The 15,324-nt window shown below is 42.1% G+C and overlaps 1 protein-coding gene across 1 annotated transcript in view; it reads right to left on the bottom strand.

Moving 5' to 3' along the window:
• Window positions 1-15,324, bottom strand: part of GPR158 (G protein-coupled receptor 158) — a 326,593-nt gene that overhangs the window by 153,757 nt on the left and 157,512 nt on the right. The window contains exon 4 of the mRNA XM_045003693.1: window positions 9,358-9,575. Coding sequence (XP_044859628.1) covers window positions 9,358-9,575 — 218 coding nt within the window. The remainder of the gene's footprint in view (window positions 1-9,357; window positions 9,576-15,324) is intronic.

Below are 15,324 nucleotides of genomic sequence, written 5' to 3'. Positions count from 1 at the left end.
AATAGAGCCCACAATGAAGTGCGTGAGAGCTGGGGACAAAAAACATTGTCTGCTGAGGGGATCTAGCTACGGAACAATCGCCCAGAGGAGACCAGGTGAATCCAGAGTCTGACCATCTTTAGGAAATGTTGCAAACATTAATATTTGAGAGAGCATTTTCACCATAAGCGACACTCCAAATTCCAACAGCCCTTTTATTCTAATCCACTCGACCCTCCACCCCCCAAAAACCCCCCGCAAGCCCTACCTCAACAGAGTTCTGACCCTGTAATGGGAGAAGTGCCAGAGACTCCATGACATCCACTAAGGACTTTGCTATTGCTAATGATTAATAGGAAAGGTGCATGGATACTAGCAATGAGAGCATGATAAATATATCATATTGCTGCTATTTTGCTGATACTACAGAAAGTTACCTTCTAGCAAATCCATAGGTGTTCATTCACAAATCCAAATGGAAATTCAGTTAAGTGAAATTATCCTGAATCCACTCAGCTTTACATCAAAGAATCAAAGGGAAAGACTTATTAAGGTGTTGTAGTCCATCTGGACAGCTCTATTCCCTACAAGGGCTCAGATATAAGACAGACAGGAACTAAGATTGAAAAGAACAAGCTACTATAAATTCTAGTAGTTCACCCAGTCTAGTTTTACATTTCTTAAGAGCTGATGCTTCCAAAATTGTTTCTAGAACATTGTTCCACAATGTAATAGATCTCATTGTTAAGAAATTCACCTTGAATATCAGGAGAAAATTCCTTACTATCTTTATTTCAAGCCATTTATTAAAATATATAAATAAGGCTATAATACAACTATATATACTGTACACATGAACTGAAGCTTACAAGGCTAGGGCACAGCTTAATCTCTGGTATGAATGAATTTCACAGCCAAGGCCCCTCCACTGAAAATGCCCCATTACCAACCCCTTTAAGTCTGAATTTGGGATTGATAAACAGTAGCACTGTTACCAAACCCTGTTGCCATGGAGAAGAGCTTTGAACAAAAAGGCTAGCACCTGGGATTGGTTTGGCAGTCAATGCAGAATGTGGAGTATTACATTATGTGCTCTCATTGGTTCATACCACTTAGAAAACAGGATGCTATATATTGAACCATCTGTAGTTTCTAGATGTCAAGACAGCATGAGGACAAGATATAGTGTGTTGCAGTAATCCAACCCTGAGGTGACGAAAACTAAGCAGCTAGGTCAGCATCTAAGAGGAGAAGGATGCAGCCTTCTGGGCAGCCAAAGGGTTTAAAAAAAGAATTTCTTGCCAGTAATGGTATTTAGGCACCCAAGAAAAAGTTAATAGTGCATCAGGACCCAAAGATTTTGGACCACTTTGTCAAACAGAGGACAGATGCCCTCTACAGAAAGTAAGGTCACATATCTTAGTAGTGCCTCCACATGCTCTGATCTTCTCACCTCTCATCTCTCTCACATGACTGAACTTGAGCCAATTTTCATATTTTTGATCTAGACCCTTATTTCTTTCATATCCTAGACCAATGCTTCTCAACCTTTCCAGACTACTGTATCCCTTTCAGGAGTCTGATTTGTCTTGCAACCCCAAGTTTGACCTCACTTAAAAACTACTTGCTTTCAAAATCAGACATAAAAATACAAAAGTGTCACCACTCACTATTACTGAAAAATTGCTGACTTTCTCATTTGTACCATATAATTATGAAATAAATCAATTGGAATATAAATATTGTACTTGCATTTCAGTCTGATACTTAATCCTATTTTTCACTTGTGAGCCCTGTCTGACACCTGAGTCCTGGGTGGCAGGGCTGAAGCCCAAGCCCCACCGCCCAGGGCTGAACCATGTAACTTAGCTTAGCAGGCCCCCCTGTGGCATGGGGCCCTGGGCAATTGCCCTGCTTGCCAACCCTAACACCAGCCCTCCACTTGCAACATCCCTAAACCTATCTTGGAGCCCCTCCTTGGGAGTCACAACCCCCAGGTTGAGAAAAACTGATCTAGATGAATTGAGTACCCCCTGCAAGACCTCTGCGTATGCCCAGGGATACATTTACCCCTGGTTGAGAACCACTGTCCTAGTTCATCATGGCAACTACATTGTCCATACTAGAGCTGGGCTTGTTTTCCTGATTAAATTCTGAACACTAGATTCCCCTAGATCAGCGGTCCCCAACCTTTTTGGCACCAGGGACCGGTTTCGTAGAAAAAAATATTTCCGCGGACCTGTGGGATGGTTTTGGGATGATTCAAGTGCATTACATTTATTTTTGTACTTTTATTTCTATTATTATTGTAATATATAATGAAATAATTATACAACTGACCATAATGCAGAATTAGTGGGAGCCCTGCCCCCTATCTGACCCCCACCCACTTCCTGTCCCCCCGACTGCCCGCCCCCCTCAGAATCTCCGACCCATCCTGCTCCTTGTCCCCTCACCATCCCCCAGAGACCCCCACCACCCTGGGACCCCACCCCTGCTCCCTGTCCCCTGACTGCCCCAACCCCTATCCCCCCCCGCTGAGTCCTGACAGACCCCCCCGGAACACCCACAATCCAACCCCTCCATTCCCTGCCCCCTGACCGCCCCCCCAACCTCCGCCCCCTCTCTGTGCCCTGACTGTCCCCAGGACTCCCTGCCCCTTAGCCAACTCCGCTGGCCCCAGCCTCTTATCCCCGGCTCCCCGCTCACCCGGAGCCTCAGCGCCTCGCCCGACAGCTGCGGCGTGCCTCCGGCGGGGCCTAAACTCCGTCCCGCTCCGAGCCGCGTGGTGAGGGGGCGGGGCTGGGAGCTCCACGCCGAGCGGAGGCAGCTGAGCTCAGCCCGGAGCTCGCAGCCCCGCCCCCTCACCACGCGGCTCTGAGCGGGGCGGGGCTCAGGGGCCCTGCCGGAGACACGCCGCTTGATGTGCTAGGGGTCGGTTCGCGGCCCGGTTCCTAACAGGCCGCGGACCGGTACCGGTCCGCGGACCGGGGGTTGGGGACCCCTGCCCTAGATCATTCATATATATCCTGTAAACACTGTGCTTTGAAGACTGAATGACACTATATCCAGTAAATGTAGGATATTCACATTGTTGCAGTCATGCCTGTGAAAGTATTTTCTTTTGGAACTTCGGTAACCATTACTGCAGCTTTAACTTCCATCAGCAAATATAGGCATTTTAAGTCCACACACATCTTTTTAATAGGGCATCCTGCAATTACTTATATGAGAGCTTAAAAAGAGCCTATCTAAAGGCATATTGTGACTATACAGAAAATGGGGAAAGGACACGGTTGTGAGCTCCATTTAGAAACAAAGGAAATGGGCAATTGACTAAAAGAACAGCCATACTGGGTCAAACCAAAGGCCCGTCTAGCCCAGTATCCTGTCTTCCAACAGCGGTCAATGTCAGGTAATCATCAAGTAATCCATCCCCTGTCACCCATTCTCAGATTCGGGCAAACAGAGCCTAGAGACACCACCCCTGCCCATCCTGCCTACCTGTTCTGTAGACAACAAGCTCAGTGTTTTTAAAGATATCCACCCACACTACAATATAACTCTTCTAATGTACGCTATGAATCTCAGTTCATGATCATAATTCAGTGCTGAAGAACATTTATGCAAAGTAAACTAGCCCTGCGCAGAATCAATATACGGGTTAGGAATTGTCAAATGTATACCATCAGTGCAGGATGCAAGGGCAGCTGTTCCATCTATGCAAAAGTTCTTCCAAGCTTCCACCTCAACTGAAATGTCAGACTTTGGTGTACACACACACACACACATACACACACACCAGCAGCAGCAGCAGCATGTGCATGTAAAGCTGGACCTCAGTCCTATAGCACCCCCAGCAGTCCACCACAGAACGACCATTGTCCCTGCCTCTGTTTCCCTTAGTTGATTCCAGGATGGAACCTATATCCATCAGTCTTTGTCTGTAACTCCAGTCCTCCAGCTGGGTTACTTGAGTCTTTCCCCTCCCTGGGCTGAAAGGAGTCTGGCCCCCACCCAAAGTTCTACCAGCCCCTTTAGTGGAGCTTTGATCAATAGTCCCAGGAGTTTGACTTTCATCTCTGGGCCTCCTCTAACCCCCTTTCTGATGTTGCCCTTTTGCAGGTTCCTCCCCTTCTGTCTTCAACAGGGCAGAAGTAAAGTTAAAGCAGAAACACAAAGGCAAATTCCAGTATTCCTGTTATCGTCCCCATCCCTAATCAGAGATCTCAGTTGTCTTTAGCCCAGTCTGTGCGCATGGGGAGGGTGGTGGTAGATAAGGAGACCCAGGCTCCGCCCTGTTCTCTGGATTACACTAGCAAATAAGGAGTCAGTGAGTTAGGAAACTCATTATATTTAGATATTAATCAATATCCTAGCAGTCCTATCCCTTTAAAGGTGTGGAACACCAATGGCCTCGGATTATCTTACTTTGGGGAAACTAATAATTCTTGCAGTGCAATCATTGCTACTCTGAACCCCAGAGCTGTTATAGTGGACAAGAAGCTCTGTGTTTCTATATAAGGGAAAGGGGAATGGATAGCTCTGGCAAGCTTAACTTATATATTATAATTCCATCTCAGTGCAGTTCTGTGCATGTTCTCTGTTGTATTGCTTGGGGGTCATTTACAGTCTCACGTTGGAAATGATATTAAATGGTGCATATAAATGTATTTGTAACAAGAAGAAATTATTAGAGGTATAGCCTGGGGAAAATGGGTCATCCTGAGCTGATAGGTAGTTGACTCTGATTTTGTAACAAGCCCAAATTCAACAAAAAATAAAAACTCTAAGGGGACAGATTCTCAGCTGGCATAAATTATCATAGCTCCACTGACAGAGCTATGACAGTTACCACCAGCTGAGAATCTGTCTTGGGGTCTTGTTTTGTTTGGGTTTCCTGTCCAGGGATTATGATAACTGTATGGAGCTGATTTGTTGTACCAGATCTGTCAGCAGTGGGGCTGACTTCATGGGACTGGACCTGGTAATACTAGAATTAACTCTGTAATACAGGACATGATCTGGTGGCAGCTGAGCAGATGGAGCTGACTTCACAGGCAGGGTCAGGCCACAGCCAAGCTGACTTCATGGAAGCAGACGTGGCAATAGCAGAGCTGGTGGACTGATTTCACTGGACCAGGACCTAGCACTAGCAGGCCTGGAGAAGATGACTTTGCAGAATCAAACCTGGCAGCCACTGATTGGAGCTGGACCTGGTGGTGCAGACTTCACTAGATGGCAGAGGACAAGCTCAGGAGAGCCACCTCCTGGTGCATACTTGACCACCACAGATTCTAGCTGGATTAATGAGTAAGCGAGGTTTGGCGTAGGTGTGGATTGTGTTGTGAATAAGAGTTCTGGGCCACCGACAAGCTGGCAATTAATTACTGAGAATGGGGAGTCAGCCACATCCCTAATAAGTTATTTGTGTCTTGCTCATTTCATTTTTCATGTAAAAAGAAGTTTATCTTGTTTCTCCCTTCCCCCTCCGCCCCCCAATAAAAGGTATTTGTGGCTTCATATTCCCAAGGATTCCTGAATGCTTGTTAGTGGGGAAGAAACACCTGCAACAGGGGAAAAGAGGATTTAAACTATCCGTTTCTAAACCTGGGAGTGGATAAAGGTTTTAGGTGAGGGGTCAAGCCAATCATTTTAGTTAGTTTAAAAAGGACTCAGACAGAAATGCACCAGGTCTTTACCACTGCTAACAACACCTGGCTGCAGGGTTATGTGACTGCTATTTTACAGTATGACTAATTTTGGAAATTTTTAAAACTTATTTTTAAGTGACAATTGTTTAAATATACCTTTAATGTGATGGTTGCTATAAAAGTTCACCGTAGTACATTGGAATTAAAACTAACTTCATCCTGGAGATCTTGGTTCCTAACTTATATACTGTATGCCCATCATTTCCCTGAATGGGGATATAAATACTACACAAACAGTATCTGTCATGATAGCCAGGCACTTCCACTTCCAGTCAGAACTTGGCAGTATAGAGAAGAATGAAAACAAAATGTAACAGAAGAATAAGCTAACTTGGTGTCTGTGGAACTACTCATAAGCCCCAATTCCCAATAAAGTAAATGGAACTTCAACAAAGCACCTAAAGACATGCTAAATATGGATAGTTTGGTGAATCAGGGCCATAGTGCATAAAATTAAATACATGCATAAGTCTTTGCAGGATTGGGGCCTTAGCTGGCATTTCTTGACTTCTGAGTACCTAACTGCGCAACTTTAAAAGGTCTCTGAATCTATATTTTTAAATAGTGGCAGTACATAGTCCATTAAAAGTTTACATGAACAAATTATTTTTTCTAAAATATCTGCCTTTGTATTCACACCTGTGTGAATCACAACTGCTCTCCTTCCCACACTGATCCGTCTGAATGGATTGGAGCAGTTTTATATCTCAACCATAACAAGGCACACATCTTCTAATATAACAAAGATTGTTTTGTTTGCTTTTAAATACAAATTTTTCTCAGCGTCTAGATATTTTAAACATTCCAATAGCTTTTATTTCATTTTTATGACTTTTCCTCTTGACAGCAAATACATGGCCAGTTACCAGCTCCATTCTTTCATTCCAATTTTCTGTCATTACCCAATGTAACAGACAGCTTTCTTATGCAAATTATCATTGTTCTCAGTATGTTTGCCCGGTCATAAAGCTCCTCATTTCATGTTAATTACACAAGATTCCACCCCCCTCAAAAATCATGCTGTACCAACAAGATAAAGGACACAAAAGGAATCCAAGAGAAAAGTCAGCTGACTGACAGGACAAGCAGAGGGACATAATTTTTCAATTTCTATTCATTGAAAACACTGCTCAAAAAGGAAAAAGTTTGTTCACCAATTCATTGCTGCTTTTTAGATTTTTTTCCTTTGTAAGAAGTTTATTTAGAGGAAAATCAACATTTCTTAAAGCAGTAAAACTATAACTGAATCTGTCTTCATCTAATTTAATGAAAATGGAATGTTCAAAGACAACTCTCTGTCTGGGAAAAACATCTATTTTGTCCCATGTCTGACTTCTGAAACATTCTTTATTCAGGCCTTAAAGATAGCCTACAAATCTGGAAAAACCGGGCTTGTGCCTTTTTCTGCTTCCTTATGATGTATAAAGAAAGCTGGACAGGAATTTTAGAAGTGGAAAGGACTGGAGATGCTGGTTGAGTTTTTTAATATTAAAAATTCAGGTCCTGTCTGGGGTTGTGTATACACCTGACTTTTTGAGAAAATGCCAATCACTTATTATGCTACCACGGATGCAGCTTCACTGCTACCAATGGTAGCAAAAGTGGGAGGCTCCCACTCCCCCCCAAAAAAGTCTGTAATATATGTAATAAAGTAGATATATTTATTATTTGTTTTACAATAGTATCTACACACACACACACCTGGTCAGTATTGGTTATGTGAAAGAGTTAAAAACATCCACATCCTCCTCTTTATTAGGCTTATAAAACTTAATATAGGTTTCAATGAAAGGAGGAAAAAAATGTCAAAGCACTGTGATACAGCATGGCCAGAGGGCAGCAGGAGCGTGTTAGAAGGGAGCCTTATTCCCTGTAAGGGGAAGAAAGTTTGCTATAGATTAACTAGAGCACCTGAAGCCAATTAGAGCACCTGCAGCCAGTCACATGATAAAAACCCCTGCTTCAATCAGACAGTGTGGGAGTTGGAGCAGAAAGGATTGGTATTGGAGCAGAGAACAGTTTGAAGAGAAGCAGAGGAAAGTTTGGAGGAGTGCTGCAATGGGCTAAGAAGACCAAGACCCTAGGTAAGGGGTACCTGACTTGTGCAGAGGGAGGGCAGGAAGCCCCCCCCCCCAAGCTGAAGGGCAGGAGAGGGAAGTAGCCCAGGGGAAGGAACCGCCAGTTCAAGTGGTTCACCACTATCCTCAGGGCCCCTGGGCTGGGACCTGGAGTAGAGGGTGGGCCCAGGTCCCTCCCTCTCCACTCCCCTCCTCAAGGACAATAGTGGGGCAATTAATATTCCAATTCAGGGGCAAGAAATGGTGCCCTGAACCCTGCCCAAAGAAGAGAAAGCGCGAGACCCATCATAATAGTGCCTGCAATTTGCCACAGCACACTAATGTTAACTGAATGGGAAGCAAACTATTTTGTTTGCTGCACTTCAGGCTTGGAATCTGATTTAAATTCACAAGAAATGCTTCTCTTAATGATATTATCGATTTAACACAACCATTAGAAGACTATAAAATTACCATAAGGGGTAAAACCTCATAGAATTGGAATGGACTTATTCTGCTAAATTAATATTAGGCAACTAAACAGATGCTTTCAACAGACTTTTTTCATTAAAAGAAACTTTATAAATCCAATCAAGTCTGTTGTCTGAATCAATCTAAACAATTTCAGTAACATTTCAGTAAAAAAGTAAAATTTCAGCAAAGACTCTGTCGGAGACAGAAGAAAGAGAGTTTTACAACTCATTCTGAGATTTCCTGCCAGGATACCGAAGTAGTTGTCTTGAAGAACGTGACACACACTTTTCTACCTCCGTAACTTTCAGATTCAGTAGACTGGGCAATCGCTGTTCAGGAAAGCCAAGTGGAAATCTATTTATGGACAGTGGCTGAAGCTATTAATTTCAATAATGTGGTATGCTGTATGCACATGTAGATCTTCCCATACTAACTAGTAAATATGTGCAAGCTTCTATTCATTTTTGAGTAAACTGGAAGTTTTCAAGAGTGCGCTGTGAACAACAAGACAATAGTAAAACTAACAGGAATATTATATGCGGAAATGTTTGCAATAAGGTGGACGTGACAAGTTTATCAGGGCAGCATATAAAATGAAACTATAGGAATGCCAGAGACAGCCTACAAATTGCTGGGACATGTTCCCATATTTTTTAAACCAAAACTTTACCCAAAAGGTACCCAATTAAAACTTTCATTAACTATCAGCATTTTGGACACATTTCTTTCAAGTAATCATCAACCACGTGGGCTGTCTGCAGAGTTAAAATGTCTGTCCTTCCTAACAGGATTCAAATACATTCAGGCTGAGATTTTCAAACATAGGTGCCTCAAGTTAGGTGCCTAAATCCATATTAAAGTGCCTAAATAAATGGCCTGATTTTCAAAACTGCTGAGTACCCAACAGCTCTCACTGAATCAGCTGGGTACATGGCACTTCTGAAAATGAGGCCACATATTCAGGAACCTAAAAATGGATGTGGGCATGCCTGAAAATCTTGGCCTATGTAAAATAGATTAGAGTTGCTTGCTTAGGAAGTTAATCATTCAAATTGGGAGCATTTCATTTAAAACAAACGTGTCTGCAACAAATAACAGGCATGAAGGTTAAAAGAAAACATGCCTATGATTACCTTTGCCTTGCGAAAATGGTAGACTACCAGCATGCTTATAAAGTCCAACAGCATACAGAGTGTTTGGAATGAGATGATAGCAAGTCGTAAATACTTGTCCTCCTGTGCATAGCAGGGAGTATCATCTGTACAGTAAGAACATCCTTCCCTGCAGGGTAGGCAGGTGTAGACTTCCTCAGACATCTCGCCTCCGGAGAAGTGATTATCTGTATCTTTTCCTGAAAGTATCAAATGGGGGAAGTAAACCATCTTTAATTCCATGGCACAGGCAGTTCACACATACAGGAGCAAAACACTTCTCTGTTGACCTTTCTCCCACTCCCCATTTTCCCCTCTCACTAATTTACAGCACAGCTAGCAGGGATTGTTCAGGTCGCTCCACCTGGGAAATGCAGCCCAGTTTAGAAAGCAGAGGAGAGCAACCTCACATGCCAAATGCTTTCCCACTATTCTTAAAATAGGTTCAGATTGTAAAGTTAGTTCTGTGAAGGCAACTTCTGAATGACAGAATTTATCACATCAGAGGCCTGGAGCATGGGGAAAAGAAATTTTATACTTACTGAGACATGAAGAGCAGACCCTGCTAGCTACTCAACACTCAGAGTACAGACTCTGATCTGATTTTTTTATTGTTTCTTAATTCCATAAAGATGTTATCTAGGGAGTTAATTACCTTCAAATTAGATAAAACCCAATTTAATTAACAATTGTTCAGCACACTATTGGATGATTACTCAGTTCCTTACCCAAAGTGGAACTCGTTCTTGGGTACCATACCTAATTTTCATTTACAAACACAAACCATGAGAGGAAGAAGTCTTGTAAGTCTGTTAACATTTTGTCTCTCTCAGTGGTTCTCAAAATTTTTGTACTGGTGACCCCTTTCACTTAGCAAGCCCCTGAGTGCGACCCCCCCTTATAAATTAAAAACACTTTTTTTAATATTTAACACTATTATAAATGCTGGAGGCAAAGCAGGGTTCGGGATGGAGGCTGACACTTGGCGACCCACTGTGTAGTAACTTCATGTTCCCCCTCAGGGGTCCCGACCCCCAGTTTGAGAACCCCTGATCTATCTAAGGCCTGGTCTACACTAAGAAGGGGGTTCGAATTAGGGTACGCAAATTCAGCTACGTGAATAGCGTAGCTGAATTCGAAGTACCCTAATTCGAACAACTCACCCGTCCAGACGCGGTGGGGTCGAACTCCGTGGCTCCCCCGTCGACTCCGCCAACTCCTTCTGCCGAGGTGGAGTACCGGAGTCGACCGCGGCGCTTCCGGAGTTCGAACTATCGCGTCTAGATCAGACGCGATAGTTCGAACTCCAAAAAGTTGAACTCTCCGCGTCGAACCGGCAGGTAAGTGTAGACGTACCCTCAATCAGTGATTCTCCATTTTTTTCCATGCTGTGATCCCTTTTCCACACCATGAAACCCTCTCAAATGTCCTTCTATTCAGCTGGATTCTTGCTGGGATACCTGCCCCCCACCTGCAAATTTAACAATACAGCAAGGGTATGCAGGTCATGACCCAAAGACAATCTGATTGTTTACAATCTCCAGTATGAGAGCTTCTGATCTATATACAATCTGTTAACATTGGCCAAGAACAGTATTTTTTTTATTTTGACAATCCTACAGGGAAAAAAAATAAAATGTTCACAGAAACAATTTGCACAAATTTCAAACCTTGAGAATACAATTAGGTTATGTCTACATTACACATTGCTTTCAGGGACTTGTAGTGTAACTATAGCTGCACGCCACAGTGAAAAACACACCGTGTCCGCACCACAGACATGTCAGTGAAAGGCTCTGGCAGAGGGGAGACAGTGCAGAAAGGCTAAGCCTTTTTCCTACTGCCTCCCCCCACCAAAGCCTTTTGCACCGATAGAGCTTTCCCTGTGGCAGGGAAGGGTTCCAGACACGGGGAGCTGTCAGAGCCTTCCCCTGCTGCCAGAGCCTTTTGCTGTGGTGGGAAGGGCTCCAGCAGCAGGAGGCAGTGGAACACTACAATGCTAGTGTAAACAGGGGCACGGCTTGGCCAGTAGAGAAGGAGAAGTATATATACTTCAGGAACATACTCATACCCTTCAGGTGTATCTTTGCTGTGCTGGCTTAATCCATGCCTCACCATTTACACTGCTGTTTATACCCAAGCTAGGGGTCTAACGGGTATGTATACTATACGCCGCTGAACGAATCTGCAGTGTAGATGCACCCCTAGTATATAACAGTTGAAGAAACCAAGTGAACTTCTGCAAAACAGCAGCATAGTGGCAAGTTGGGAAGTGCATGAGTTAGGAGGAAGAATTTAGAGGCTGCTTTAGGTCTCAAGGGATCTATCAGCAAACCTCTGCATGATAGGTACAGGCAGGCACTGACATTGCAGATAATTCAGAATTAAATGGAGCAAAGTAGAAAGGGAGAGGAGAGCTGTAAAAAAAAAATAGTAAACCAAACTTGCTAGAAGTGCTAAATACAAACTCTGGGTAGGATTTAGGGGCTTCCATAAATAACTTTTGGAAAATTTGATGAAAGCTCCAAGCAATTTAGTGTCAAAATAAATGTGACGCCTTTCTTCACTTTTCACAAGAGCTGGGAATTGCTCCAGTATCTTCCATCAAAATTACCCTCCTGCAGCAATGTATGCAGTATGACATGCATCTGTTGGTTCCTGCTCTTCATCCCAGTGGTGCTATATATGTATATGGCTACTGAAGAACTTTTGGAGCCTTTGGAATGAAATTTGTGAAGTAGCAAAAAATAACTAAGGATAATTCTCTCCTCTTGTTTTCAGGTGTGTGAGAGTATGTGCACAGACAAGCTAAGTCTGTAGGACGTGAGCACAGAATGCATACGTTATGGGTCTAATCCTATTGTCTTAATCAGAGTTTTACCTTTGCAACTCGATAACATTGCCATAATATTCTGATATTAGCAATAAGGCTGTCAAGCGATTAAAAAAATAATTGTGATTAATTGTGTGATTAACAGCACGATTAATTTTTAAACAATAATAGAATACCTTTTATTTAAATATTTTTTGATATTTTCTACATTTTCAAATATAGTGTACAGTTCTCACTTTCTTATTATTTTTATTATAAATATTTGCACTGTAAAAAATGAAAGAAATAGTATTTTTCAATTCACCTAATTCAAGTACTGTAGTGCAATCTCTTTATCATAAAAGTGCAACTTACAAATGTAGAATTATGTACAAAAAAGTGCACTCAAAAAATAAAACAATATAAAGCTTTAGAGCTTACAAATCCAGTCAGTCCTACTTCTTGTTCAGCCAGTCACTCAGACAAACAAGTTTATTTATATTTGCAGGAGATAATGCTGCCTGTTTCTTGTTTATGTCACCTGAAAGTGAGAACAGGCGTTTGCATGACATTGTTGTAGCTGGCGTCTCAAGGTATTTACGTGCCAGATGCACTAAAGATTCATATGTCCCAACCTGTTTTACCTACCATTCCAGAGGACATACGTCCATGCTGATGATGGGTTCTGCTCACTAATAATCTAAAGCAGAGCAGACCAATACATGATCATTTTCATTATCTGAGTCAGATGCCACCAGCAGAAGGTTGATTTTCTTTTTTGGTGGTTCGGTTCTGTAGTTTCCGCATCAGAGTGTTGCTTTTTTAAGACTTCTGAAAGCATGCTCCACACTCATCCCTCTCAGATTTTAGAAGGCACTTTGTGAAATATATGGCAGAATGCAAGTAAAACAGAAGAGACAACAATTCTTCCCCAAGAGGTTCAGTCATAAATTTAATTAACGCATTATTTTTTAACAAGCGTCATCAGCATGGAAGCACATCCTCTGAAATGGTGGCCAAAACATGAAGGGGCATACAAATGTTTAGCATATCTGGCACGTAAATACATTGCGATGCTGGCTACAAAATTGCCATGTGCACATCTGTTCTCACTTTCAGGTGACGTAATTAAGACGTGGGCAGCATTATCTTCCATAAATGTAAACAACCTAGTTTGTCTTACAAATTGGCTGAACAAGAAGTAGGACTGAGTGGACTTATAGGCTCTAAAGTTTTACATTGTTTTGTTTGAGTGCAGTTATGTAATCAAAAAAATCTACATTTGTAAGTTGCACTTTCATGATAAAGAGTTTGCACTACAGTACTTGTATGAGGTGAACTGAAAAATACTATTTCTTTTGTTTATCACTTTTACAGAGCAAATATTTGTAATAAAAATAAGAAAGTGAGCATTGTATACTTTATATTCTGTGTTGTAATTGAAATCAATATATTTAAAAATATAGAAAACATCAAAAATATTTAATAAATTTCAATTGGTGTTCTGTTGTTTAACAGTGCAATTTAAACTGCAATTAATCGTGATTAATTTTTAAGCGCAATTAATTTTTTTGAGTTAATCACGTGAGTTAACTGTGATTGACAGCCCTAATTTGCAATATTCCCTACATTTAGTGTAGGGACTACCCTAGGGAATCTCTCACTTTTCATAGTAACAATGTAATGGGATGGCAGTGTCCAGGAACCCATATAGGAACACGGGTCTCTCTGTAGAGACTCATCCTAAATGCAGATACTAAAGCCCTGAAAAAAGTACTAGTGACTCATGCAGGTAAGTGGATTTTATTAGCTCCAACCAGGATATGAGGAGATGTAGTCTCATTCTGACCAGAGAAAAGTAAGAGATGGGAGGCAGAAGCTCCCATGGGGTGAGAGAAGAGAAGATAGAAACAATCAAACTTGGGTCAGCTGAAGAATCCCACAAAAGTGATCTCACCAATTATTAGCTACCCAAGAGGGACCAGAAGTCATTGCCACCAAATTCAGCATCGACTTTAATTTTGTTCCAAAGTCCATTAATCTGGGAGACTTTCTGGACCCCAGAATTTCTCATTTCCACATATCCCATATATGTAATTCTGCCTGTCAGCATTCTGGGAGCTCTGCCAGAATTAGGGTCAGAGTGAGGCAAAAGACTAAATCTCTATTTACTGAACTTCTGATAGACCAATGAATAACCAGCAGATCCACATCACTCCTCTTCTCTATCACCTTCCCTACATCCCATCCATCCTCACATCCAAATTAATAGTACACTATTGGTTTCAGAGTTTGCTATGAGCTAGCTCACCCTGCCTTTGACCTCATGTCCACCTGTTCTCCAAGCTCTCATCTGTTCCCTTCTTATTTTCCATAGATGGGGGTCACCTTTCACTTGTTCCACCCATCTAGCTAGAAGTCTCTCTTATTCTCAGCCACTTGATCATCTCTTTAATCCTCACAGTTCTGGTTTACAAGCAAGCCCTTCCTTAATGTATTCTGTATTGTGGCTACTATATAAATAATAATAAAATATTTTAATATCGTAAATCAAGGATGACCAATCTGAGCTCGAGAAGGAGCCAGAATTTACCAATGTACATTGCTAAAGACGGGTGAGGGCATGGCAGGCTCAGGGGAGGGGGGCGGGAAGGGGTGGAGCGGGAGCAGGGCCTGTGGAAGAGCCAGGGGTTGAGCAGCGAGCACCCCCCCGGCACATTGGAAAGTTGGCACCTGTAGCTCCAGCCCCAGAGTCGTTGCCTATACAAGGAGCCACATATTAACTTGCGAAGAGCCGCATATGGCTCCGGAGCCACAGGTTGGCCACCCCTGTTGTAAATGCTGAAAAAACAGCATTTACACATTTATCAGAATTAAGACATTTACATTTTTATTTACATCAGATATTGGCTATGGATTAAAAGTTTTGCATGATGTAAAAACTGAAACTATAATAATTTTTTCTTAAATCTTTAACCTGGACAAATTGTCAAAAATATATTTTAATCCGTGTTTTCAAGCATTTATTTATGTAAGTTTTGCTTGGATGCTTTTTTCATGTCTATGCATGTCACATGTTATAGAGATAACAGCTGATAAACAGTTGCATGTTACAGCAAATACCACAAGGATATGGC

This window comes from Mauremys mutica, chromosome 2 (assembly GCF_020497125.1).
Source record: "Mauremys mutica isolate MM-2020 ecotype Southern chromosome 2, ASM2049712v1, whole genome shotgun sequence".
Lineage (NCBI taxonomy): Eukaryota > Metazoa > Chordata > Testudines > Geoemydidae > Mauremys > Mauremys mutica.
The sequence above is the reverse complement of the archived record's forward strand: the minus strand, read 5'-3'. Positions and strand labels throughout refer to the sequence as shown.